At 44.6% G+C, this 24,533-nt stretch overlaps 3 protein-coding genes and 1 pseudogene across 3 annotated transcripts in view; 2 read left to right on the top strand and 2 right to left on the bottom strand.

Moving 5' to 3' along the window:
* The window catches only part of LOC145335633 (uncharacterized), a 198,718-nt gene extending 181,724 nt beyond the window's left edge, over nt 1-16,994 (top strand). Inside the window, 3 exon segments of the mRNA XM_080181437.1 lie at nt 3,204-3,383; nt 4,264-5,134; nt 15,874-16,994. Coding sequence (XP_080037563.1) covers nt 3,204-3,383; nt 4,264-5,134; nt 15,874-16,708 — 1,886 coding nt within the window. The 3' untranslated portion in view covers nt 16,709-16,994.
* On the bottom strand, nt 383-1,791 carry LOC145363719 (uncharacterized; annotated as a pseudogene).
* Nucleotides 9,612-11,413, bottom strand: LOC145363708 (uncharacterized). The gene has a single exon (XM_080218937.1). The coding sequence runs from the start codon at nt 11,411-11,413 to the stop codon at nt 10,571-10,573; it is 843 nt and encodes a 280-aa protein (XP_080075063.1). The 3' UTR covers nt 9,612-10,570.
* Nucleotides 16,995-21,105: 4,111 nt separating the features above from the next.
* LOC145335632 (uncharacterized) lies at nt 21,106-23,669 on the top strand. Its single transcript, XM_080181436.1, has 2 exons — nt 21,106-21,297; nt 22,851-23,669. Exons 1-2 carry the CDS (start codon nt 21,106-21,108, stop codon nt 23,514-23,516), a joined length of 858 nt encoding a protein of 285 aa, XP_080037562.1. The 3' UTR covers nt 23,517-23,669.
* Nucleotides 23,670-24,533: the final 864 nt, after the last annotated feature.

Here is a 24,533-nt window from a genome sequence, read left to right as displayed (position 1 = left end):
TCACATGTAGGCCAGACTAATGAAGGACAGCAGATTCCCTTCTCTAAAGGACATTAATGAATCAGATGGGTTTTTCCAACAATTGACAATGATTTCATGGTCATCAGTAGGTTCTTAATTTTTTTTATTGAATTCAAGTTCCACCATCGGCCGTGGTGGGATTCGAACCCGGGTCTCCAGAACATTAGCTGGATTAATAGTCTAGTGATAATACTACTAGGCCATCACTTACCCCCCCAGAGCCAGCGTACTGCAGCCTGATGACTGAGATTGGGCTGGTCTTGGTTCTGGCCTGGTGGGGTGGGACATTGAAAGCTTCCCACTGGTCCAGTTGGTTAGCTCGACTCCAGCGGGAGTTTCATGGCACTGGGGCGGTGTGTTGCTGCGGGGAAGGTGGGGATGAAGGTTGGCGCGATGATGCGGCTCTGTTTAACCCCAGTTTGCACTCGTACTGATTCTCTCACTGTAGTAAGGATGTGATTGCGCTGGAGGGGGTTCAGAGGAGGTTCACCAAGATGTTGCCTGGGATGGAGCAGCTGAGCTATAAGGAGAGACTCGATAGGGTTGGATTGTTTTCTTTAGAGCAGAGAAGGCTGAGGGGAGGCATGATTGAGGTGTATAAGATTATGAGGAGTATGGACAGGGTGGATAGGAAGCAGCTGTATCCCTTATTTGAAGGATCAATAATGAGGTGGGATCATTTTAAGGTGAGGGACAGGAGGTTTTGGGGGATTTGAAGAAAAATGTTTTCACGCAGAGGGTGGTGGGAGTCTGGAATTCACTCTCTGGGAGGGTAGTAGAGGCAGGAAACCTCACAACCTTTAAAAAGCACATGGATGAGTACTGGAATGTTTTGACAGTTCAAACACCATCAGCCAAGTGCTGGAAAATAGATTAGTGCAAATTTACTATAGTTTTGTCAGTGCAGACTCGATGGGCTGAAAGGCCTCTTCTGTACTGTATGACTCTATGACTCGTGGACTCGCTGGTGTTTCTGCAGTCGGGATGACTGAGTGAATCCCTTCCCACACACGGTGCAGGTGAACGGTCTCTCCCCAGTGTGAACTCGCTGGTGTGTCCGCAGGGCAGATGATGATCTGAATCTCTTTGTGCAGTGAGAGCAGCTGAACGGTCTCTCCTCAGTGTGAATGCGCTGGTGGGACATCATTAGCTGAGAACTTTTGAAATCCCTCCCACAGTCAGAGCATTTAAAGGGTCTCTCCTGGGTGTGAATGACATTGTGCCTCAGCAAGTAGGGCAACTGACTGAAATCTTTCCCACACACTGGGCAAGTAAATGGCCTCTCCCCAGTGTGAACCAACTGGTGCCTCCGCAGACCTGATGCCACACTGAATCCTTTCCCACACACAGAGCAAGTGAACGGCCTCTCCCCAGTATGAACTCGCTGATGGCTCTGCAAATCAATTAACTGAGTGAATCCCTTCCCACACACAGAGCAGATGAAAGGTCTCTCCCCAGTGTGAAATCGCTGGTGTCTCTGCAGACTGGATAATCAAGTGAATCCTTTCCCACACTCAGAGCAAGTGAATGGCCTCTCCCCAGTGTGAACTCGCTGGTGTCTCTGTAAATCAATTATCTGAGTGTATCCCTTCCCACACACAGAGCAGGTGAACGGCCTCTCCCCAGAGTGACTGCGCCGATGAATTTCCAGCTGAGATGGAAAACTGAATCCTTTCCCACAGTCCCTACATTTCCACGGTTTCTCCATGGTGTGGGTGTCCTTGTAACTCTCCAGGTTAAACAATCAGTTAAATCTCACACAGAACACGGGTACAGTCTCTCCCCGCTGTGAATGGTGTGATGTTTTTTTCAAGTTGTGTAGCTGGTTAAAGTTCTTTCTGTACTCAGTGCACTGGAACGCTCTCACTCAGCTGTGTGCGTGTCTCGCTGCTTTTTCAGTCACATTGATGCTTAAAATCTCTTTAAACAGATAGAATGGAGAAACCTTTCTCCTTCTAGATTCAAAAGTCGATGATATTGAGGTCCCGACGAATTGAGTGACTCTGTCAGATGTTGATGTGATGTTTGGTTTGAGATTTCTGTCTGTAAATCCTCACCTTCTGATATCCTGTAAAACAAATTTACAAAAGTCATCAGTGTCAGGACAGAAATTTGGAACAGACAATTCTAGTGTCCATGGCACATTCTTTCCTCTCTCATTCTCCAAAAGCTGTAAATCTCCATCCCACACACTCCCTCCATTCTCACTCTGCTGTATCTAATATTCACCCTCCCAATTCTCCTGAAGGTGCTGGTTGAGGCTGATTGACAGATTCATGCTCACTGCTTCCTGTCCTGGACACAGAGCTGAAAATCTTCATGCAGGCTACCAAACAGATGTCTATAAATTTGATAAAGGTGTAATATACAGGACATTAATTGAGTAGTGGTACAGCAGGGATTTGAGGAAGATTTATACTAAGGTAGGGGGGAGCACAAGGTCTGGAGCTCACTAACTATGAGGATGGTGGAACAGAAGTTGTTCAATCATTCCAAAATGAAATCGTGTTGGCACTTGAGGGAAATAAAACTTACAGAGGAATGTTGATAGATAGAAAAAAACTGATTGGTTTGTTCTACAGAGAATCAATCTGCAGTCTATAAGGTGATGTAGAGATGTTGGCGTTGGACTGGGGTGGGCACACAACATCAGGAAGGAGCAGCACTCCAAAAGCTCGTACTATCAAATAAACCTGTTGGATTTTAATCTAGTGTTGTGAGACTTCTTACTGTCTATAAAATGTACAGATTAGGTTGATTAGCCATGATCAATTGCCACTTAGTGTCCCAGGATGTGTGGGTTGGGGAGATTAGTGGGGTAAATCCCTCATACTACAGGGAGTGGGCCTGGGAAGAATGCTCTGTTGGAGAGTCAGCGCAAACTTGATGGACCGAAAGGCCTCCTTCTGCACTGTAGGAATTCTATGACCCGAGTTACCCAATAGACTCCTGTGCTGCAATGACTTTATGACTGGAATGTAGCTTCAGTAATATGTAACAAAACTAGAAACAATAAGAAATGGAAAGGGGGAGAAAAGAAAGTGTTTTACTCACAGATGGTGGTGACAGGGGGAAGGTTGAATCTGCCTGAAGCTCAATCTTCATTCACACAAGGCCCGCCCTGTGATTGGCTGGAGGATCAGAGTCCTTCCGGTCCTCCAACTCTTCCCATTGGTCAACAGCTCCGCGTGACGATCAGGGGGTGGGATCACCGCCGCGCGGACCCGGGAGCTCCGCCCTCACCCAGTATTCCCCTCCCCCTCCCGGGAGCCCCGCCCCCACGCATTGTTCCCCCGCCCCTTCTCGAGCCAAGGTTTCCAGACAAGCGGCTCGCGGCCCCGGCCAGAGCGAGAAGCCGCTCGGTGATCTCCCCTCCCCCCCGGCCCGGGACAGAGCATGTCCAAGAGACGGGAGCAGCTGCGCATGTGCGGGGAGCGCCCACCCCTTGGCTGTCATTCTGAGGTATTGACCAATGGAAAGAGTTGGATGACCGGAAGTAGTCTTGTCCTCCAGCCAATCATTTCCTCCATTGTCTGAATGCGGAAGTTGGCCGATCAGCTTGAGGCCAAAACTTCCTCCTCTGTGCAACATCTGGGAGGAAATCCAAAGGTGTTCTTTCACCATGTGAAGGACAGGAGGTGACCAGAGAAAGAATAGGGTACATTAAGGAGCAATGTGGTCATTTGTACGTGGAGGTGGGAGACATTGGTGGGGTTTTAAATTAATACCTTGTATCTGTATTCATTGTGGGGAGGGTGATGTAATTATAGAAAGCATAGTAACAAGTCTCACAACACCAGGGTAAAGTCCAATAGGTTTATTTGGAATCACGAGCTTTTAGTTCCTTGTTTGAGACTGCACCTTCATCAAGTGAGTCGTTTAGATACCAGGGAGCAGCTTTGTGATTTCAACAACTTAACATCAAGAGAGAGGAGGTATTAACGGTTTTAACTGGGCCTAAAATTATATAAATCCTCAGCTCCAGATGAGGTGTATCCCAGGCTGCTGTGGGAGGCAGGAGATTGCAGCAACTCTGACAATTTTCAAATCTTCTTTGGCCACAGGAAAGGTCGTACAACACCAGGTTAAAGTCCAACAGGTTTATATGGTAGCACAAGCCAGTAGCTTTCGGAGTATTGCACCTTCATTAGATGATTGGGAGTTCATTAGGGTGAGTAGTGAGTTGTTAGGGTGACACTATACCCGTGTTCTGTGTGAGATTTAACTGACTGTTTAACCTAGACAATCACAAGGAAATCCACACCATGGAGAAACCGTGGAAATGCGGCGACTGTGAGAAGCGATTCAGAGCTCCATCTGATTTGGAAATTCATCGACGCAGTCACACTGGGGAGAGGCCATTCACCTGCTCGGTGTGTGGGAAGGGATTCAGTCAGTTGTCCAACCTGCTGAATCACAAATTGACTCATACCAAGAAGAGCCCCTTTAAATGCTCTGATTGTGGGAGTGGATTCAAAAGCTCTGGTGAACTGGTGTCCCACCAACGCATTCACACTGAGGAGAGACCGTTTAGTTGCTCTCACTGCACAAAGCGATTTAAATGGTCATCCAACCTGCGGACACACCAGCGAGTTCACACTGGGGAGAAACCATTCACCTGCTCTCAATGTGGGAAGAGATTCAGTCATTCATCCACCCTGCAGACACACCAGCGAGTTCACACTGGGAAGAGGCCATTCACCTGCTCTGCATGTGAGAAGGGTTTCACTCGGTTATCATACCTGCGGACACACCAGCGAGTTCACACTGGGGAGATGCCATTCACCTGCTGTCAGTGTGGGAAGGGATTCGTTGCATTACCCAGCCTGCAGAGACACCAGCGAGTTCACACTGGGGAGAAACCATTCATCTGCTCTGAGTGTGGGGAGGGATTCACTCAGTTATCCAACCTGCAGACACACCGGCGAGTTCACACAGGGGAGAAACCATTTACCTGCTCTCAGTGTGAGAAGGGATTCACTCAATTGTCCAGCCTGCAAACACACCAGCGAGTTCACACTGGGGAGAGGCCATTCACCTGCTCTCAGTGTGGGAAGGGATTCACTGACTCATCCGGCCTGCGGAGACACCAGCGAGTTCACACTGGGGAGAGGCCATTCACCTGCTCTCAGTGTGGAAAAGGATTTAGAGTTTCATCCCAGCTCCTGAAACACCAACAAGTTCACGAGTGATTCCAGGGGTTGGATTCTGCAGTTATTGTTTCTGCTCTCAATTACATCCAGGACTGGATTTTGTTCATTTTCGCAGTTGGTCAATGAGGAGGGTCTGAGGGTTTCTTTCTGCTGGACTGGCAGGTCTCACAACTTTGCCTCCAGTGGGCTGATGCTCTTTGAGTCTTGTTTCAAATACCTGGTTTCAAATTTCACAAGGATCACAGAGTGACAGGGTGTTAGGAAGTTCAGAGATATTTAGTCAGCATTTCTGTTTGAAACCCTTCAAATGCCCATCTAATTTTCTTTGTAATTGTTTATTGTCTCCACTTCTTCTACTCTCGTAGGAAGTGAGTTCCAGGTCAATACCATTCACTGTATCAAAATGTTCTTCCTCACATCCCCCCTTACATGTCTGATCCAAAACCTTAAATCTGTGTCCCCCTCATCCTTGTCCCATCAGCAAATGGGAACAACTTTTCTTTGTCCACCTCATCTAAACCTGTCAGAATCCTGTCCACCTCGTTCAAATCTCCCCTCAACCTTCTTTGCTCCAAGGGGAACAACCCCAGCCTGACATTAACAATAAAGAACAAACTAACAGAATATGTTCATGCCTGAAATCAAATGTTGAATTTATGTTTTAAAGATATTGAGAATATATTGTCCTGGACAATGAAGGAATTGAGATATCTCAGGTAAACAAACACAAAAAGAGGCTGGAATCTGAAACAAAAACAGAAAATGGTGGAAAATCTCAGCAGGTCTGACACATCTGTGGAGAGAGATTAGAGCCAACATTTCGAGTTTTCTCGACTGCTGAGATTTTATGCACTTATTTTATAATTGAGGATTTATATAGGAACAAGTTAAATGTGGAAATTTTAAGCCTGGAGGAACTTGGAATAACTGTGAAAATTTTATCATGTTGTCACCTCAACCCCAGACAAAGAACAAAGATTTTGCAAGTGGTAACGTGTTTGGGATTTTAAAGCAACAAAGACTAGATATTGCCTATAAAATCAGGCCCAGGAAATTGGCTTAAAAAAGGTTGTTATAATGAAGGATCCTGTATCTTATTTTACACAAGGATTTTTGAGCTTGTAGTGCTCTGTCACTTTAAGAAGCTATAGCTGCAGGAGAGAATGCTGAGGATTCATTGTTTGAAATTTACAAGCTGTGAGAACCTGTGTGTTTTGTTTGTTTTGTGTGGATGTTTGTAGATGTGTTTTATTACTGTTTTGGACTATATTTGTTAAGATTCTGGGGAATTAACCTCACCTTGTGTCTTTAATTAAAGGCGTTTCTGGAAGTTTAAAAACAGAACCACAAAAGTGAGTAATGTTTCTGGTTATTGTTGTTGTAAAGAACATGCTAAGTTTCTCTGCTTGTGTATGTGTGACATTTGTGAATTGCGTCAAGCTTTGAGGTTTTCTGTCTGTGATTTAAATCAAAGTTTTTTTTAAAAGTGTAATTAATAAAACTTTTTTTTCACGTTATATTTACTGACCAGAGACATGATTCCAGGATATTTTACTAAACCTGCAGGAATTTTAATGCACACAGAATTCATACATGAGAATGATGGTTTTAATTTGTCTTGGTTATTTAAAATTTGGGAGATGTGAAATGATTCTGACCAATCCTGTGTTGGATTGACCTTGGGTTAAATTTCCTGTCAGGTCCAAAGATTTATTCCTGATGCAATTGACACAAAAAAAATCTAGTATTGGATACTGAAAGAAAAAGTTTAAAATGTGAGATTATTAAATAGAAATGATTCCCAAACTCTGTGGTCATTAGATTAAAACAAAGGAAGGGTGCTGATGTCCATTTGAGAACTTTTAATCTGCCCCTTTTCAAACTAAGGGAGTCTGTGTACCAAAGAAAGCCCAAGGATGGTAGATAAGGGGGTCTGGAAAATATCATGATGGGGGCACCTATCTGTTCATGAGATGATCACAAAACCCCATAATGCCCAGATACTAATGTCATTGGATATATAATTAATGTAATCTATAAACATTCTGATTGGATTGTGTCCAGCTGGGATGGGCTGAGTAACTACATAAGAATTGATGATTTTCTTTGTTGGGTGGAGTTGCACATGGTCAGTCCCTGTAGCTTCTCCCCGCTGGCGTAACTCAATAAACTGTTTATCGATTGAATCAGGCTTGAGCATTGAATGATTCTTCTGAGTTCATTCCCTCCAACACACTGGGTACATTCCCACTTCATCCTTGGGAGTGGCCTGATAGGCCGTGGTCCAGACTACAGGTGGACTTTGGGGGACCTTTCACGAATCATGTGTTTGGTCGTTGTAAATGTGCATTCAAAATGGTTAGAAGCACAGATCATGAGTAATATTACAGCTCCTGTGACAATAGAGAAGCTCTGTCAAATTTTCACAAGCCCTGGGTTAGCAGATCCGCTTGTTTCAGATAACGACACTCTGTTTACAAGTGAGATGTTTCAGGAATTCATGTAAAGGAATAGTATACGCCATGTGTGTACTGCACCGTTTCATCTGGCTACAAATGGTCCAGCAGAAAGAGCTGTTCAAACTCTGAAGGAGAGATTGAAAAGAATGGAAGGCGATACTTTAAGAATAAGCTCCCAAGATTTTTGTTTCAGTTTCGTATCACACCACAATCCACAACCGAACTCTCTCCTGTGGAATTTTTAGGTAGAAGGCTGACGTCTCATTCAGATCTGCTTCATCCAGATCTCAGAGCAAATGTGAGCAGGAGACAAGAAAAGAAGGAGGGACATGACTACTGCACCAAAGAGAAGCAGTTTAAACCGGGTGATCAGGTTTACGTCAGAAACTTTGGGAGTAACCAAAGGTGGTTACCGGGAATAATTTTAAACCAAAGTGGTTCAGTATCTTGGATGGTGAGACTGTAAAACAGACGAGTTATTCGCAGACACCAAGACCATATTCACTTACGGTGTGACCCCGAGTCAGGAACAGTTTCAGAGTCAGCAACCATTACTGAGAACATGGCAGAGGGTCATGCTGCTGTGGATGTTCACCAGGAAATGGTTCCAGCTTTGCCAGTTGACTCTGCTGTGGGAGTGGAAGAGGAACATTCATGTACAGATTCTCAAATTACCCCTTCATCTCCCATTCCAGAAACACCATTACAAGATTTACCAGTGGTATTGTACAGGTCGCAATGAATCACAAAGCTCCTGACAGACTTCCGTGTGTTAAAGACATTACTTTGTTGTATTTCTGTCCTGATTGGGGGATTGACATTTAAGGGGAGGAGAAGTGTTACAGAGTGTTCTTCTCAACCTTTCTCCCTTCTGAGCACGTGAGGGCTTTGGTGGGGTTTCAGTCTGCAAGTCCAGGCTGGTTCCAGTGCTCCTGTTTCCTTTAGTTCACTGCTGTTTTTTAAAACTTTGTTATTTATTTATATAAAGAACATCCTGCTTTTAACAATGCATTCGACTACCTTATTTGTGGACTGAAGTTCCCACAATTGTAAAGCAGCCAGATTAGTTAAATAGACAGCTTGAATTGTAAGACAATTAAAGAATAAATGATTCATTAATACAGATGTTAGAAAGGCTAGAATGTAGATTTGAACACAAAAGTTTTTAACTTTTAGAATTATAAACAGAGTAAGAATCATTAAAATGCTGAGGGAATTGCCTTCTGATGCCAACAGAATAGAAAAAACATAACAAGACTTGTTCGGGTGTCACTGCTGCCTCAGCACCAGGGACCTAGGTTTGATTCCCAGATTGGGTGAATCTGTGGACTTTGCACATTGTTCCCATGTCTGCCTGATTTCCTTTTGGGTGCTCTGGTTTCCTCCCACAGTCCAAAAGATATGCTGGGTAGGTGCATTGACCATTCTAAATTCTCCATCACAGACAGAAACCCACACAGACATGGGGAGAATGTGTAAACTCTGCAGAGAGTGACCCAACTGGGAGTCGTACCCGGGTCCCTAGCACTATGAGGCAGCAGTGAAAACCACTGTGCCCTACAGGGAGGTGTTGGGAGCTATTGATTGTACAAGTTATCCATGTTTTTGGAGCCATACTTCATGTCCTGGTCTGAACAGGATAGCGAGAAGTCTGTTCATAGATCTTGGAGCAGAATTAGGCCACTTGGCCCATCAAGTCTGCTCTGTCATTCGATCCTGGCTGATGTGCTCCTCATCCCCATTTTCCTGCCTTCTCCACATAACATTTCATAAGTTCATAAGAACATAAGAAATAGGAGCAGGAGTAGGCCATCTAGCCCTTCGAGTCTGCCCCGCCATTCAATGTTCAAGGTCGTCTGTTCAATTGTTAAAGCTAAGCTTTCTCCTTTTACTGTTAATCGATACTTTCCTTTTTTAACTCTCTAACTTGTTACATTTTTAATGGTTCATAAACTTACGGAATTCACCATTTCAAATATTCTTTCTAGCCATATGGTTAAGTCACTGGAACCTGGTGTGATTTACAGTTATGGAGTTATTGTAAACAAGAGAATCCCATAAATCTTAGTTCAAATAAATCAACATTCTCACAAATGGAATGCTATCCTTTATTACGAGAGAAATTGAACATTGAAGTAAAGATATTATGCTTCAGTTATACAGGGCATTGCTGAGACTGCATCTTGAACACTGGGTGCAGTTTTTGTCTCTTATTAAACAAAGGATCATAGAATCCCTGCAGTACACCCAGAGGCCATTCTGCCCATCGAGTCTGTACCCAACACCATCCACCCAGGTCCTCTTCCCATAATCTCACACATTTATCCTGCTAATCCCCCTAACACAAATTTAACATAGCCAATCAACCTAACCCACATACCTTTGGTCTCTGGGAGGAAACCAAAGCACCTGGATGAAACCCACACAGACATGGGGAGAATGTGCAAACTCCACACAGACAGTGACCTGGGCTGGAATTGAACCTGGATCCCTGGTGTTGTGATGCAGCAGTGCACTGTGCTGTCCCATTTTATAAACACCATGGAAGCAGTTCAGAGGAGGTTTACTAGATTGATTCCCAATCTTGTAGTGCAAAATATTAACTCTGTTTCTCTCTCCACAGGTGCTGTTAGACCTGCAGCGTTTTTCCAGTTCTTTCTGTACTTATTTCAGATCTATCTGTCGTGGTAGGAAAAACATTATTTACTATCCAGGATAAAATAAATGTCCTTCATCAGCTTTTGTGGGTCATTTCAGTGGAAACGTGCTCTCCCAGGCTCAAAGAGCATCAGCCCACTGGAAGCAAAGTCATGAGTCCAGCCAGTCCAGCAGAAAGAAACCCTCCGACCCTCCCATTTCACCAACTGTCAGAATGAACATGGTTCAGTCCTGGATGTGATTAACAGCAACAATAACAGCAGAATCCAACACCAGTCATCACTTGTGAACTTGCTGGTGTCTCCGCATACTGGATGACTGAGTGAATCCCTTCCCACACACACAGCAGATGAATGGTCTCTCCCCAGTGTGAACTCGCTGGTGTTGCTGCAGATTGGATGAGGTTTTGAACGTCTTTGTGCAGAGAGAGCAGCTGAACGGTCTCTCCTCAGTGTGAATGCGCTGATGGATCATCAGATCCCGAGAACGTTTGAAACCACGCCCACAATCAGAGCATTTAAAAGGTCTCTCCTGGGTGTGAGTGAGATTGTGGCTCAGCAGGCTGGATGAATGAGTGAATCCTTTCCCACACACAGAGCAGGTGAATGGTCTCTCTCTGGTGTGAATTCTCTGGTGCTCCCGCAGGTGGGATGACGTCCTAAATCTCTTTGTGCAGTGACAGCAGCTGAACGGTCTCTCCCCAGTGTGAATGCGCTGGTGGATCATCAGTTCCCGAGAGCTTTTGAAACCACTCTCACAGTGAGAGCATTTAAAGGGTCTCTCATTGCTGTGAGTGATTTTGTGTTTTGACAGGTTGGATAACTGCGTAAATCCTTTCCCACACTCTGCGCAGGTGAATGGTCTCTCTCCAGTGTGAACGCGCTGGTGTCTCTGCAGACTGGGTAAATTAGCGAATCCATCCCCACACTCAAAGCAGATGAACGCTCTTTCTCCAGTGTGAACCAGTCGATGTCGCTGCAGATGAGATAACCGAGTGAACCCCTTCCCACACACAGAGCAGCAGTACGGCTTCTCTCCAGTGTGAACACGTTGATGAGTTTGCAGCTCAGAGGGGCTTTTGCAACCCTTCCCACAGTCCCCACATTTCCACGGTTTCTCCATGTTGGAGGTGTCCTTGTGTTGCTCAAGGTTTGACCATCAGTTGAAGTCTCACACAGAACAAGATTATGACGCCCTGCTGTTTTGGTGCAACATTTTTTATGGCTGTGTAACTGAGAAGCTCTTTCCACAGTCAATGCATGGGAGTGTGTGGACGGGGCGGGGGGGGGGAAGGAGGCGGGGATGGGTGGGTGTGTGTGTGTGTGTTGGGGGGGAAGTGTGTGGGTGTGTGCGAGTGTGTGTGGGGGAGTGTGCGTGTGTGTGTGTGGGAGCGTGAGTCTGTGGGAGAGTGTATGTCCGTGTCTGCTGTACCAGTCATACTGATGTTTCAAGAGTGCAAAAGCAGACAGAACAGAGAAACATTTCTCTTTCTGGATTCAAAGGCCAAGAGCGTTCAGGTCCCGATGAATTGAGTGACTCTGTCAGATGTTGACGTGATGTTTGATTTGAGATTTCTGTCTGTAAATTTCTCACCTTCTGATATCCTGTAAAAGGAATTTACAAAATACATCACTTTCAATACAGCACTGAAATTCAGAACAGACAATTCTAGTTTCTATGGAATATTCTTTCCTCTCTCATTCCCCAAAAGCTGTAAATCTCCATCCCACACACTCTCCCTCCATTCTCACTCTGCTGTGTCTAATATTCACCCTCCCAATTCTTCTGAAGGTGCTGATCGAGGCTGATTGACAGATTCATGCTCCCTGCTGCCTGTCCTGGACACAGTAAAAAGTCTGACAACACCAGGTTTTAGTCCAACCGATTTATTTGATAATAGACTCACAAGCTTTCGGGGTTAGTCCCTTCGTCAGGTGAATGGAGAGTTCTGGCCTCAGACAGAGCATATAAAGCACAGACAGTTTAGAGATTACTGATTAGAATGCGAATCCTTACACCTAACCTGCTGTTCAAGACCTGAAGTGGCTGACAATGTGAGTGGAAGGAGCACTGATCACAGGTTAAAGAGATGTGTATTGTCTCCAGACAGTACAGTAAGTGAGGTTTTGCAAACCCAGGCAAGTCACGGGGGTTGCAGATAGTGCGACATGAACCCAAGATCCCTGTTGAGACTGTCCTCATGTGTGCGAAACTTGATAGCCAAGTTCCGCACACATGAGGACGGTCTCAACAGGGATCTTGGGTTCATGTCGCACTATCTGTAACCCCCGTGACTTGCCTGGGTTTGCAAAACCTCACTTACTGTACTGTCTGGAGACAATACACATCTCTTTAACCTGTGATCAGTGCTCCTTCCACTCACATTGTCAGCCACTTCAGGTCTTGAACAGCAGGTTAGGTGTAAGGATTCGCATTCTAATCAGTAATCTCTAAACTGTCTGTGCTTTATATGCTCTGAGGCCAGAACTCTCCATTCACCTGACGAAGGGACTAACCCCAAAAGCTTGTGAGTCTATTATCAAATAAATCGGTTGGACTAAAACCTGGTGTTGTCAGACTTTTTACTGTGTTTACGCCAGTCCAACGCCGGCATACCCATATCATGACGCCTGTCCTGGACACAGAGAGCTGAAAATCTTCAAGCTGACAGCCACGTTTTACATTGGACATAAATGAACAGCCTGCTGATGTGTGTAATACACTGTATTACCTGGTTACAGATACATGAAGAATGTGAGGATGAATTTTAGTCAGCGAGTGTGACCTGGAAGTTCAAAATTGAAGCCCAATATCAAAATGGAAAGGGGGAGAAAAGCAAGTGTTTTACTCACAGATGGTGAAGACAGGAGGAAGCTTGAGTCTGTCTGAAGCTCAATCTTCATTCAGAGAGAGAGTAGCAGCAATTTTGCTGGGCACATTGTCCAACTCCGCATTCAGACAATGAGGGAGCTCTGACTGGCTGGAGGACCAGAGCCCTTCCGGTCCTCCAACTCTTTCCATTGGTCAACCTCAGCATGAGGGTCAGGGGCGGGCACTCCTCTGCACATGCGCAGCGTCCCCTCTCCCTTGGACATGCGCAGCCCCGGGGGGAGGGGGACACAACCGAGCGACTTCTCGCTCTGGCCGGAGTCGCCAGTCGCTTGTCTGGAAACCTTGTCTGGAGGAGGGGCAGGGGGAGGGGAACAATGGGTAGGGGCGGGGCTCCCGGGTCCGGCCTGCGACTGGAACCCGGAGACGTCATCGCGGAGCAGAGTGATTCCTATTGGCAGGGTTCCATTGTGATGTCACAATGCGGAAGTCCACCAATGTGTTTCAGAGTGAAACTTCCTCCTCTGTGCGACATCTGGGAGGAAATCAATGTCTCCCCCTTTCCATTTCTTTTCTCATTCTGGGGGAAATTGGGGACTTGCAGCATCTGAAGGGTAAGGAAGTGAATCCAGGGAGGTTGCAGACTCTGGAAAGCTTACAGACGAACAGCGGAATGAGGAGCAGGACGAGATCTAGGTATCTGTTTCTCTCAAAGGCACTGACATCACTGAGCTCGGTTTGACACATTTATTCGTTTGGTTAATAGGATGGCGTCTTATCTAATGTTCACAATTAAAGCGGAAGTTTCCCAGGATATTCATGCTGATATTCATGTGAACTGTAAATTCGAATGGGATAGAGATATATTTAATATAGTTGTTTGGTATTTCCTGTGTTGTTTATGGTTCCCTATTTCTTGTCTTGAAATATATAGCAGTATATCAACATTATCCATTTCCAGCAATGGAGACATTACAACATGGGAAGAATCCATTCGGCAACTGAAATCCATGCCAACCCTGTGGAACAATTCAATCAACATTCCCCGTCTATTATCCATATTCTCCTGTGTTTCACATCACGATGAGAGTTCCAGATGAGCTGAGACTGGGGTGGAGATGAGCAATGTTACTGAGGTGGAAATAGGCAGTCTTGATGATGATGTGGACATGTGGTTGGAAGCTCGTCTTGGGGTGAAATATTTCACCATGGTTGTGAATAGCCAGGTTCAGCTTCAGACAGTTGCCAGGAAGATAGAGTTGATGGTGAGGGGGTGGAGTTTGTAGTGGGGATTGAAGACAATGGGTTCAGTCTTCCCAGTATTTATATTAGATAAATTTCTGTTCTTTTAGCACTGAATGTCAGACAAAATAGGGTGATGTGTAAGTTGGAGGGGAACTCAGAGGTGATGATGTTCACATCCACCTGCTACCTTGGTCCTTCCTGGTGGTGGAAGTCGGGGGTTTGGGAGATTCTGTCAAAAGTTCTCGTCGAGTTGGAGATGTATAAAATCCCTCTCCTTCACCCTGGCCTCTCCTACTTCTATCTCCTCCCACAGTGCCCAGTCTTGTGTAGAACCAGACCGGGTGGCAAGTTTCCTTCCCTGTAGTTCATCAATGAATCAGTTTGGTTTTTATGGCAAGTTGTCATCAGTTTGTCATAGAATCCCTACAGTACAGATATAGGCCATTCGGGTCACTGAGTCTGTACCAACCATAATCCCACCCAGACCCTATTCCCAGAACCCCATGCATTTATCCTGCTAAGCCCCCTGAGACCAAGGGGCAATTTACCATGGCCAATCCACCTAACCTGCACATCTTTGGACTGTGGGAAGAAACTGGAGCACCCTGAGGAAGCCCATACAGACACAGGGAGAACGTGCAAACTTCACGCAGACAGTGACCCCAGCCAGAATTGAACCTGGGACCCTGGTGCCATGAGGTAGAAGTGCTAACCATTGTGCCACCGTATCGCCAATTAAAGATTTCATTTTGAAATCTTTAATTGCCTTCACTACTATCAGATCTGTGGGCACCCAGTTCCAGATCATGACCACTTGCTGCACCCACCATATCTCCAACCAGATAATGAGTGCTGCATATTACACACATTTGAACAGGAAGTGATGAGCACTGATTCATTAACCAACACGAATTGGCACCTTTAGGAGAATTGGGAGGCTGTTTATTGGGATACAGCAGGGTAAGAATAGTGGGGAAAAGTGAAGCATTTTCTGTAAAAACTAGACTTGTCTTTTCTGAATTTCTAAGTTGCACTGACAGTGATGAATTTTGGAAATTCATGTTACAGGATATCAGAAGAGGATTTCCAGACAGAAATCTCAAAATAAATACTCGTGGTGATCTGACAGATTAAGTCCATTCATTGGGGCCTGGACAACATCAGCCTTTGGAATCTACAAAGAGAAATACTTATCTGTTCTGCCTGCTTCAAGAGATTTCAACCATAAGTGTGATTGGAAAAGCATGGAGTCACACAAATCCGAGTGAGAGTGTTCCAGTGAACTGACTGTGGAAAAAACTCCAACACAGCTTGAAAAGACATCAGTCACATTGGGGTGAGACCGTTCAGGTGTTTTGTTGTGGATGAGGCTTCAGCTGACTGTCAAACTGCGACAGACACATGGACACCAGCACCATGGAGAAGCCATGGAAATGTGGAGACTGTGGTAAAGGATTCAATTTCCCACACCAACTGGAAACTCATCGATGTAACCACACTGGGGACAGGCCATTCATTTGCTTGGAGTGTGGGAAGGGATTTGCTCATTCATCCTCCCTGCAGACACACAAACGAATTCACACAGGGGACTGGCCATTCACCTGCCCCGAGTGTGGGAAAGGATTCAAAAGTTCATCCCACCTGCAGAAACACAATCGAGTTCACAGCGGGGAGAGGCCATTCACCTGCTCCGATTGTGGGAAGGGATTCAGTGAATCATCCAACTTGCTGATGCACCAGCGAGTTCACACCGGGGAGAAATGGTTCACGTGCTCAGCGTGTGGGAAGGGATTCACTCAGTTATCCCACCTGCAGACACACGAGCGAGTTCACACCAGGGAGAGGCCATTCCTCTGCTCTGAGTGTGGGAAGGGATTCAGTAATTCATCCAATCTGCAGAGGCACCAGCGAATTCACACCAGGGAGAGACCGTTCAGCTGCTCCGAGTGTGGGAAGGGATTCACTGATTCATCCTATCTGTTGATACATCAGCGAGTTCACACTGGGGAGAGGCCGTTCATCTGCTCTGAGTGTGGGAAGCGTTTCCCTTATGCATCAAATCTGCAAAAACACCGACGATTGCACACTGGGGAGAGACCATTCACCTGCTCCGACTGTGGGAAAACATTCACTCAGTCATCCCACCTGCAGACACACCAGCGAGTTCACACCGGAGACAGACCATTCACCTGCTCTCAGTGTGGGAAAGGATTCAGTAATTCATCCAACCTGCGGACGCACCAGCGAGTTCACACCGGGGAGAGACCATTTACCTGCTCTGACTGTGGGAAAGGATTCACTAAATCATCACAACTGCTGAGACATCAGCGAATTCACAAGTGATGACAGGGGTTGGATTCTGCTGTTATTGCTGTTGTTAATCACATCCGGGACTGAACCATGTTCATTCTGACAGTGGGTGAAGTGAGAGGGTTGGAGGGTTTCTTTCTGCTGGACTGGCCGGTCTCACGACTTTGCTTCCAGTGGGCTGATGTTCTTTGAATCTAGGAGAGCACATTTCCACTGAAATGATCCATAAAAGCTGATGAAGGACATTTACTCTATCCTGGATAGTAAATAGAGGTTTCTCCACCACGACAGGTAGATGTACAATAATTACATTTGTCTCTGTTCCATTGAGTCTACAGCACGGGGCCAGGTCAGTCGGCTCAATTGGTCTGTGTCAGTATTTATTTTCCATGTGAGCCTCCACCCACCCCTCTTCATCTCTCCCCATCAGCATATCCTTCTATTCCTTTCTCCTTATGTATGTATCCAGCTTCCCCTTCAATGTATTCATGCTGTTCACCTCAACCGCTCACTGTGGTAGTGAGTTCCACATTCTCACCACTCGCTGGGTAAAGAGGTTTCTCATTAAATCTCTGTTGGATTATTGAACCCCTTCATAATCTTAGAGACTTCCACTCAGGTCACCCTTCAGTCTTCTCGTTTCTAGAGAAAAGCAGCCCATCATTCAAAACGTGTCAAATTTAGACTAAGCCTTTAACAATGATTTTGATGCAAGGACTGAGTGTAATATATCCAACATTGTGGAGAATAAGAAAAAAATGAATTTCTATAGCACCTCTCACAACCACAAGGTGTCAGCTGAACATGTGAATCAGGAGCCTGTTCTGCCATTCAACATGATCATGGCTGATCTGATTGAAATCTCAACTCCACATTCCCACCTCCCCCGATACCTTTCAGCACCTTGTTTACCTGGAATCTATCTAACTCTGCCTTTGTCCTGAAGCATTATACAGTGAATGAAGTTCTGTGAATTGTAGTGACTGTTGTAATGGAGGAAACTGCAGGCTTGGGTAATCAAATTTAGTCTTAAAGTTCAATCACTTCCATACCATATTGATTGCTATAAGTAACAAGGTCAAGGAAGCCATTTTAAACTCGAACATGTGGCTTCTCACAGTCTATTCACCTTCTGTCAGTTGTCTTTATTTGCTACAAATTGATTCTATATTAAAAACCAGTCATGAAACAGATTCAGTATTGAACTTTGATTAAGATATCGTTAGTGACTCAATATAATAGACAATTATATCGTAAAGACTTTTTATATCTTTATTTATAAATATCTTTATAAATATCTATATATATCTTTATTTATAAATATCTTTATAAATATCTATAGATATTTATAAATATCTTTATTTATAAATATTAACACTGAATAACCTGAAATGTTTCCAGAAACTGCAGACCTGGTAGAAATTGTTTAAAGGAAGAAATTATTTTCTAATTTTAATAAGCTACAGGATATCATATTCTTCCAAAGTCCAGCTGACAAATAAGGTTCATTGTTCAGTCTGGTCAGGATTAATAAGGAAGAAAGCTGTTACTGTCTTTTTGAACCAGTCTATCTTGTAGTGACAAGCATACTAATTAAGATTACTGTATTAATTAGCTAGCAATCAGTAATAAATAAATAATTGTAGTAGTAGTGAGATTTAATTGGGTTACAATTAATAATAAAGAATCATTATTTTTAAGTTTATTTATTAGTGTCACATGTGAGCTTATGGTAAAAGAACTGAGTTTTATTTGCTGTAAAAAGGTATGATCTGAATTACTGTGTATATAAAGAATGTGCAAATACAATAAATATACTTTCAAGAGAGAACTTCAAACTCTGATTTATCTCAGAATTTGAAATTGTCTGAATATCTGATTGTATAGAATCAGATAACGGGGTTAATATGAAACTCTGCAATTGTATTTCTGTCGAAGATAATGAGAGAAGGTGGTGTAAGTAACTGGGGATCTGGGTTAAATTAATCTGTAACCAAACTGACCAAGTGTCATGTCACAATCAGCCCAACTCTAATGTCAGGTAATGTTCACTTTGGGAATAAAAGTAGAGATTCCCAACATCCCAACATCAGTACTTGCCAGCCAAGTACTGAATATTCATGGGGTCAAGTTCCAGATAAATTATTGTCAAAGAAGGAACCAGACTTCTGAGGTTCAAATCCACAAGAATTCCTTTCCAAGGAGCCAGAGAGGGTTAACCTTCCACAGACTGATCACCCACATCAAATTGTAAAAGCCAAAGTTTGAAGTAAACGTTTCTCGACGAGTAAACTTATTTTTAAAACTTACTCACCGGAGAATCCTGCTGTTGCCTTACCTGGTTAAAATATTCTTCCATCCAAAGTTAATTCATTAAATGGCAAGTTGGAGGTGGCTGAAGTCAATTAAAATGCAGATATCAAGATGAGGTAACACAAATCTGAAATTTAAAAACTTGCATTTAGCATCGTTCAGGACCACAGGGTCTCCCAATGCGCTTTCCAACCAATGAAGTGTCTTTGAAGTGTGGCCATTGTTGTAATGCAGGAACTGGGACAACTAATGCATACACAGCAAGATCCCAAAAGCAGCAACATGATCACAAGCAGATGATTTGTTTGTAGTGATGTTGATTGATAAATATTGGTCAGGACTTTGGGGATAGCCCCCCAGTCTTCTTCAAAATCATATCCATGGCAACATCTATGTCCTTGAAGGGGCAGATGGGGTACTTGGGTGGCAACTCGCCCTAAAGGCAGCAGCTCTAAAATGTCATCACTGTAAATCCAGGATAGAAATTCAGAACAGACAATTCCAGTTTCAGTTTTGTTCCCCATCCCAACAATCAGAATCCAGTGAAGTGTCTTTCCTCCACACCCAGTTTTCCCTCCCCCTTGGGCTGTGTTCAGATCTCCAGCTGTGTTTGCAGAATAAGAATAAATTCAATCACTTTCTCTCCTGCTCACTGCATCCCTGATGCCCCATCTACTCAATGCCCCTTCACTATGATAGTCACACCTGTACCCTGTTGTCTGGAAAAGACTCGCCAGCTTCCTCTGTTAAGTGGTCACCTGAGTACTTTGGGCATGACACGAAAAGAGCCCCACCTTCCCGATCTGCCCTGACTTCCTATTTCATTGGTAGTCTCTTGGCTTTGAGGATGAATTGCCTAATCTGATTGTTAAATCCACCCATCTCCCTTGATTCCATAATCCTTAACACTCTCATCTCACAACCTTCTCACAATCTCAGTTTTTTAATTTTCTGTTGACTGAATCTGATCAGAATTCCAGATTTCTATTTTCCATGAAGTGATTCCTGATATTGCTGCCGAACACCCCAGTCTCAGTTAAACAAATAAACATTGCTGATTTGTATATTTAAATGTTGACATTTTAAAAAAAGCACAGTGGTTAGCACTGCTGTCTCATAGTGACAGGGACCTGGTTCAATTCTGGCCTTGGCTCTGTGTGGAGCTTGTACATTCCCCCCATGTCTGCGTGGGTTTCCTCTGGGTGCTCCGGCTTCTGCTCACAGTCTGAAAGATGTGCCGTTCAGTGCATTGACCCAAACAGATGCTGGAGTGTGGCGACTCAGGGAATTTCATAGTAACTTCATTGCCGTGTTAATGTAAGCCTTATTTGTGATTAATAAATAAATTTTAACTTCAAAAACAAAAAAAAAAGCACAGTGGTTAGCACTGCTGTCTGACAGCACCAGGGACCTGGGTTTGATTCCCAGCTTGGGTCACTATCTGTGTGGAGTTTGCACATTCTCCCCGTATCTGTGTGAGTTTCCTCCGGGTGCTCCAGTTTCCTCCCCAGTCCAAAGATCTGCAGGCTAGGTGGACTGGCCATGCTAAATTGACCTACTTAGTACCCTTAGGGTGATTAACAGGGTAACTAGGTGAGGTTGCAGGAATAGGGCCTGAGTGGGATTGTTGTTCAGTGTAGGCTCAATGGGCCAAATGGTTCTGCACTGTAGGAATTCGATAATAATTGCAGTTAAAGACTGGAGAAGCTGGAAATGGGAAGTAAAAACAGGAAGTTCTGGAAATGGGAAGTAAAAACAGTAAGTTGTGGAAATCCTCAGCAGGTTTTGGCAGCTTCTGTGAAGAGAGAGAAACAGAGTTAACATTTGCAATGCCAGGGGATTGTTGTTGATGAGCTGAGTATTTGCAGCATTGTGGTGAGCTTTGAGAAACATTCTGAATGTGAATTTCTAGTTCTTACACAGATCTGGATGTCAATCTGATTTCACACCTTCCTCTGAACACTTTCCAAACTCACCTCCAGCTCATTGTCCATTCCTTCACTAAACACCCGGATGGACAATCACCACCACAAGATGGCGGCGCCCGCCGGTTGCCCGGGTAACCGGGCCCAGGCAACGGGGAGAAACCCCGCCCACTCACCCCCTCCCTTACCAAGATGGCCGTCCCCGCGCTCCGCTCCCTGAACAAAAGACACGCCTTCCTCTCCCAAGATGGCGGCGGTGACCTGGGTTCAATCCAGGTCCCGGATGATCCTCTTCCTATTGGCCCGGGGCTGCCCGTCAATCATTCCCCGGCCCATTGTGAGCTGGAGCATGCGCAGTATGACTGTGAATCTGGACTCAGGCGGGTGAGTGGAGGAGGTTCCAAGCCCCCCCAATAAGACCCATTGGTCTTACTGTCAGTCTGCAGACAGGAGCTGGAGAACTGAACCCAGACAGAGGACAGGGAGGGAGAAAACTGGGAGTGGAGGAAAGAAATGGTGAGATGGGTTTGGATTTCAGACCAAGGAGGAGGGAGAGTGTGTGGGACAGGGATTTACAGATTTAGAACAAAGAACAATGCAGTGCAGGAACAGGCCCTTTGGCCCACTAAGCCTGTGCTGATTCCTAATTTAGATCCACTACTTATTGTCCCTCCGTGGTTTCTATCCCTCTGTTCACCTCCCGTTCACATATCTATCAAGACACGCCTTGAATGTTGCTAAAGTGCCTGCTTCCATCACCTCCATTGGCAGTACATTCCAGGCACCCAAAACCCTCTGTGTGAAAAACTTTCCCCATCTCATCTTGAACCTGTGCCCTCTCATAGTCGACCCTCCCGCCCTGGGAAAGAACCTCTGACTATCCATCCTATCTATGCATCTCATAATCTTGTAGACCTCTATCAGGTCACCCTCTCAAGCCTCTGTCTTTCCAGTGAAAACAATCCGGGTTTATCCAACCTCTTCTTGTACCTTAAACCCTCTAGACCGGGCAACATCTGGTAAACCTTCTTTATACTCTCTCCAAAGCACCCACGTCCTTTTGGTCGTGTGGTGACCATAACTGCATGAAATACTCTAAATGTGGCCTAACTAAAGTTTTATGCAGCTGTAACACTTCTTGCCAACTTTTATACTTGATGTTCTGGCCAATGAAGGCAAGCAAGAGAGGAAAAAATGTTCCAGAGAAACTAAAATTGTTCAGAATTTTTATCCTGGACTGACTGATGACTTTTGTAAACTGTTTTACAGAATATTGGAAAGGAGGAATTACAGACAGAAACAGATATCACATCGAGATCTGACAGAGTCACTCGATTCATCAGGGTCTGAATATCATTGGCCTTTGAATGTGGAAGGAGAAATGTTTGTTCTGTCTGTGAGAAATGATTTCAAACGTCAAGGTGACTGGAAAAGCACTGAGACACACAAATACCTGAGTGAGAGTATTTCTGTGAACTGACTATGGAAAGAGCTTTAACCAGTTACACAGCCTGAAAGAACATCACACCATTCACAGCAAGGAGAAACCATTCACATGTTCTGTGTGTGGATGAGGATTCAACTGCGTGTCCAACCTGGAGAGACACAAGGACACTGGCACCATGGAGAAACCGTGGAAATGTGGGGATTGTGGGAAAGGATACAGTTACCCTTCCGAACTGGAAATGCACTGACGCGCTCACACTGGGGAGAGGCCGTTCACCTGCTCCACCTGTGGGAAGGGATTCACTCAGTCATCCAGCCTGCTGACACACCAGTATGTTCACACTGATCAGACACCTTTCAAATGTTCTGACTGTGAGAAGGCATTTAAAAGCAAAAAGTATCTGCTGAGGCACCAACATATTCACAGTGAGGAGAAGCCATTCACCTGCCCCTTGTGTGGGAAGGGATTCACTGCTACATCCAACCTGCAGAAACACCAGCAAGTTCACACTGACAAGAGACCCTTTAAATGTCCAGACTGCGGGAAGCGCTTTAAAACCTCTGGTGAAGTGACGTGTCATCAACGTGTTCACACTGATGAGAGACCATTCAGATGCTCTCACTGTGGGACTGGCTTCAGGCGATCATCTGAACTCACTGTACACCAGCGAATTCACACTGGAGAGAGACCATACACCTGCTCTGTGTGTGGGAAGAACTTCATTCAGTCATACCATCTGCTGAAACACCAGCAAATTCATTCCGATATAAAACCTTTTAAATGTTTTGACTGTGAGCAGAGCTTTAAAAGCAGCAAAAATCTCGTGATGCACCAACGAGTTCACACTGGGGAGAGACCGTTCACCTGCTGTGTGTGTGGGAAAGGATTCACTCAGTCATACAACCTGTTGAAACATCAGCGGATTCACCCTGATATAAAACATTATAAATATTTTGATTATGAGCAGAACATTAAAAGTAGCAATGACCTAATGATACACCAGCAAGTTCACACTGGAGAGAGACTGTTCACCTGTTCCGAGTGTGGGAATGTATTCACTGACTTACAGCAAATGCTCAGACACCAGCAATTTCATGAATGTATACAGGGGTTGGATTCAACTGCTTTTACTGCTGTTAATCACATTGAGGACTGAATGTGTGGTTAATCCTGAGGTGTGTAAGAAATGTGTCCCAGCCACTCTCTTCCATGGATCAGAGCTCCTTATCTGGGTAGAGAAAACAGGTCCATTCTGGGTTTGTCACCTGGCAAGTTGCTGTGGAAGCTTTCTTTATAAGAAGGAGAGGGGGAAGGACAGAGAGCGCTGTTCTGTTAATTTTCAAGGATTTTTTTTACATTTTATGAAGATTATTAGATAGTGATTGTTTACAGGGCATGCTCTGAAATCAGATCGATATAGAACTGTGAGCTATTCCTGATCACAAGTGACTATTCCCAGTCTGAAAACATCTCTGATCTGAAGTTTCCAAATGTTTTTGTGGCATTTCTGAGTTTTCAGATGAAAAGCGGTGACAATAACAGTTGGTATTTATCCAGTAACAGGTTAAAATGTACCAAGACCCTTCACAGACAGTAAGAAGCTGGATTGAAAAGGTAAGGAGGCAAATTTAGTGAGGAATTTCCATGCTTTAGGACCTTAGCAGGTGAAAGTATAAGTGGAGTGAAGCCAGTTGGGGGAGCTGAAGAAGGTCAGGACATGTTATTTTGTTGTGTCCTGGGATGTGGGCATCACTGGAAAGGCCAGAACTTATTACCCATTCCTTATTGTCCTTGAACTGAGTGGCTTGCTCGCCTCTAGACTCAACCACATTGCTGTGAGTCCAGAGTCACATGTGGCCAGACCAGATAAGGATGGCAGATTTCCTTCTCTAAAGGACATTAGTAAAGTTTTATAACAATTGATGATAACTAACGTGGACATCATTACTGAGACTAGCTTTAGAATTCCAGATTCATTAATTAAATTGGGGATTTGAACCCATGTCCCTAGAGCATTCGGCTGGACTTCTAGAAGACTATTCCAGAAGTGGACATGGTTAAGAGCTTCATGTTTTGAAGTGTCCAGATAACCAACAACCTGTCCTGGTCCCTCCACGCTAACACTATAGTTAAGAAACCCAACCAACACCTCTGCTTTCTCAGGAGGCTAAGA

Source organism: Carcharhinus amblyrhynchos, unplaced genomic scaffold (genome assembly GCF_965287045.1).
Source record: "Carcharhinus amblyrhynchos unplaced genomic scaffold, sCarAmb.v2.hapA scaffold_39, whole genome shotgun sequence".
In the NCBI taxonomy this organism is placed as follows: domain Eukaryota; kingdom Metazoa; phylum Chordata; class Chondrichthyes; order Carcharhiniformes; family Carcharhinidae; genus Carcharhinus; species Carcharhinus amblyrhynchos.
Note: the sequence above shows the minus strand (reverse complement) of the source record. Positions and strands in the feature narration are given on the sequence as shown.

Coding starts and splice junctions, on each gene's coding strand:
- LOC145363708 (XM_080218937.1), bottom strand. CDS start 11,413: ATGGAGAAACCGTGGAAATGTGGGGACTGTGGGAAGGGTTGCAAAAGC.
- LOC145335632 (XM_080181436.1), top strand. CDS start 21,106: ATGGCCGTCCCCGCGCTCCGCTCCCTGAACAAAAGACACGCCTTCCTC. Junction 21,298..22,850: donor GTGAATCTGGACTCAGGCGG/GTGAGTGGAGGA, acceptor TCCAACCTGCAG/AAACACCAGCAAGTTCACAC.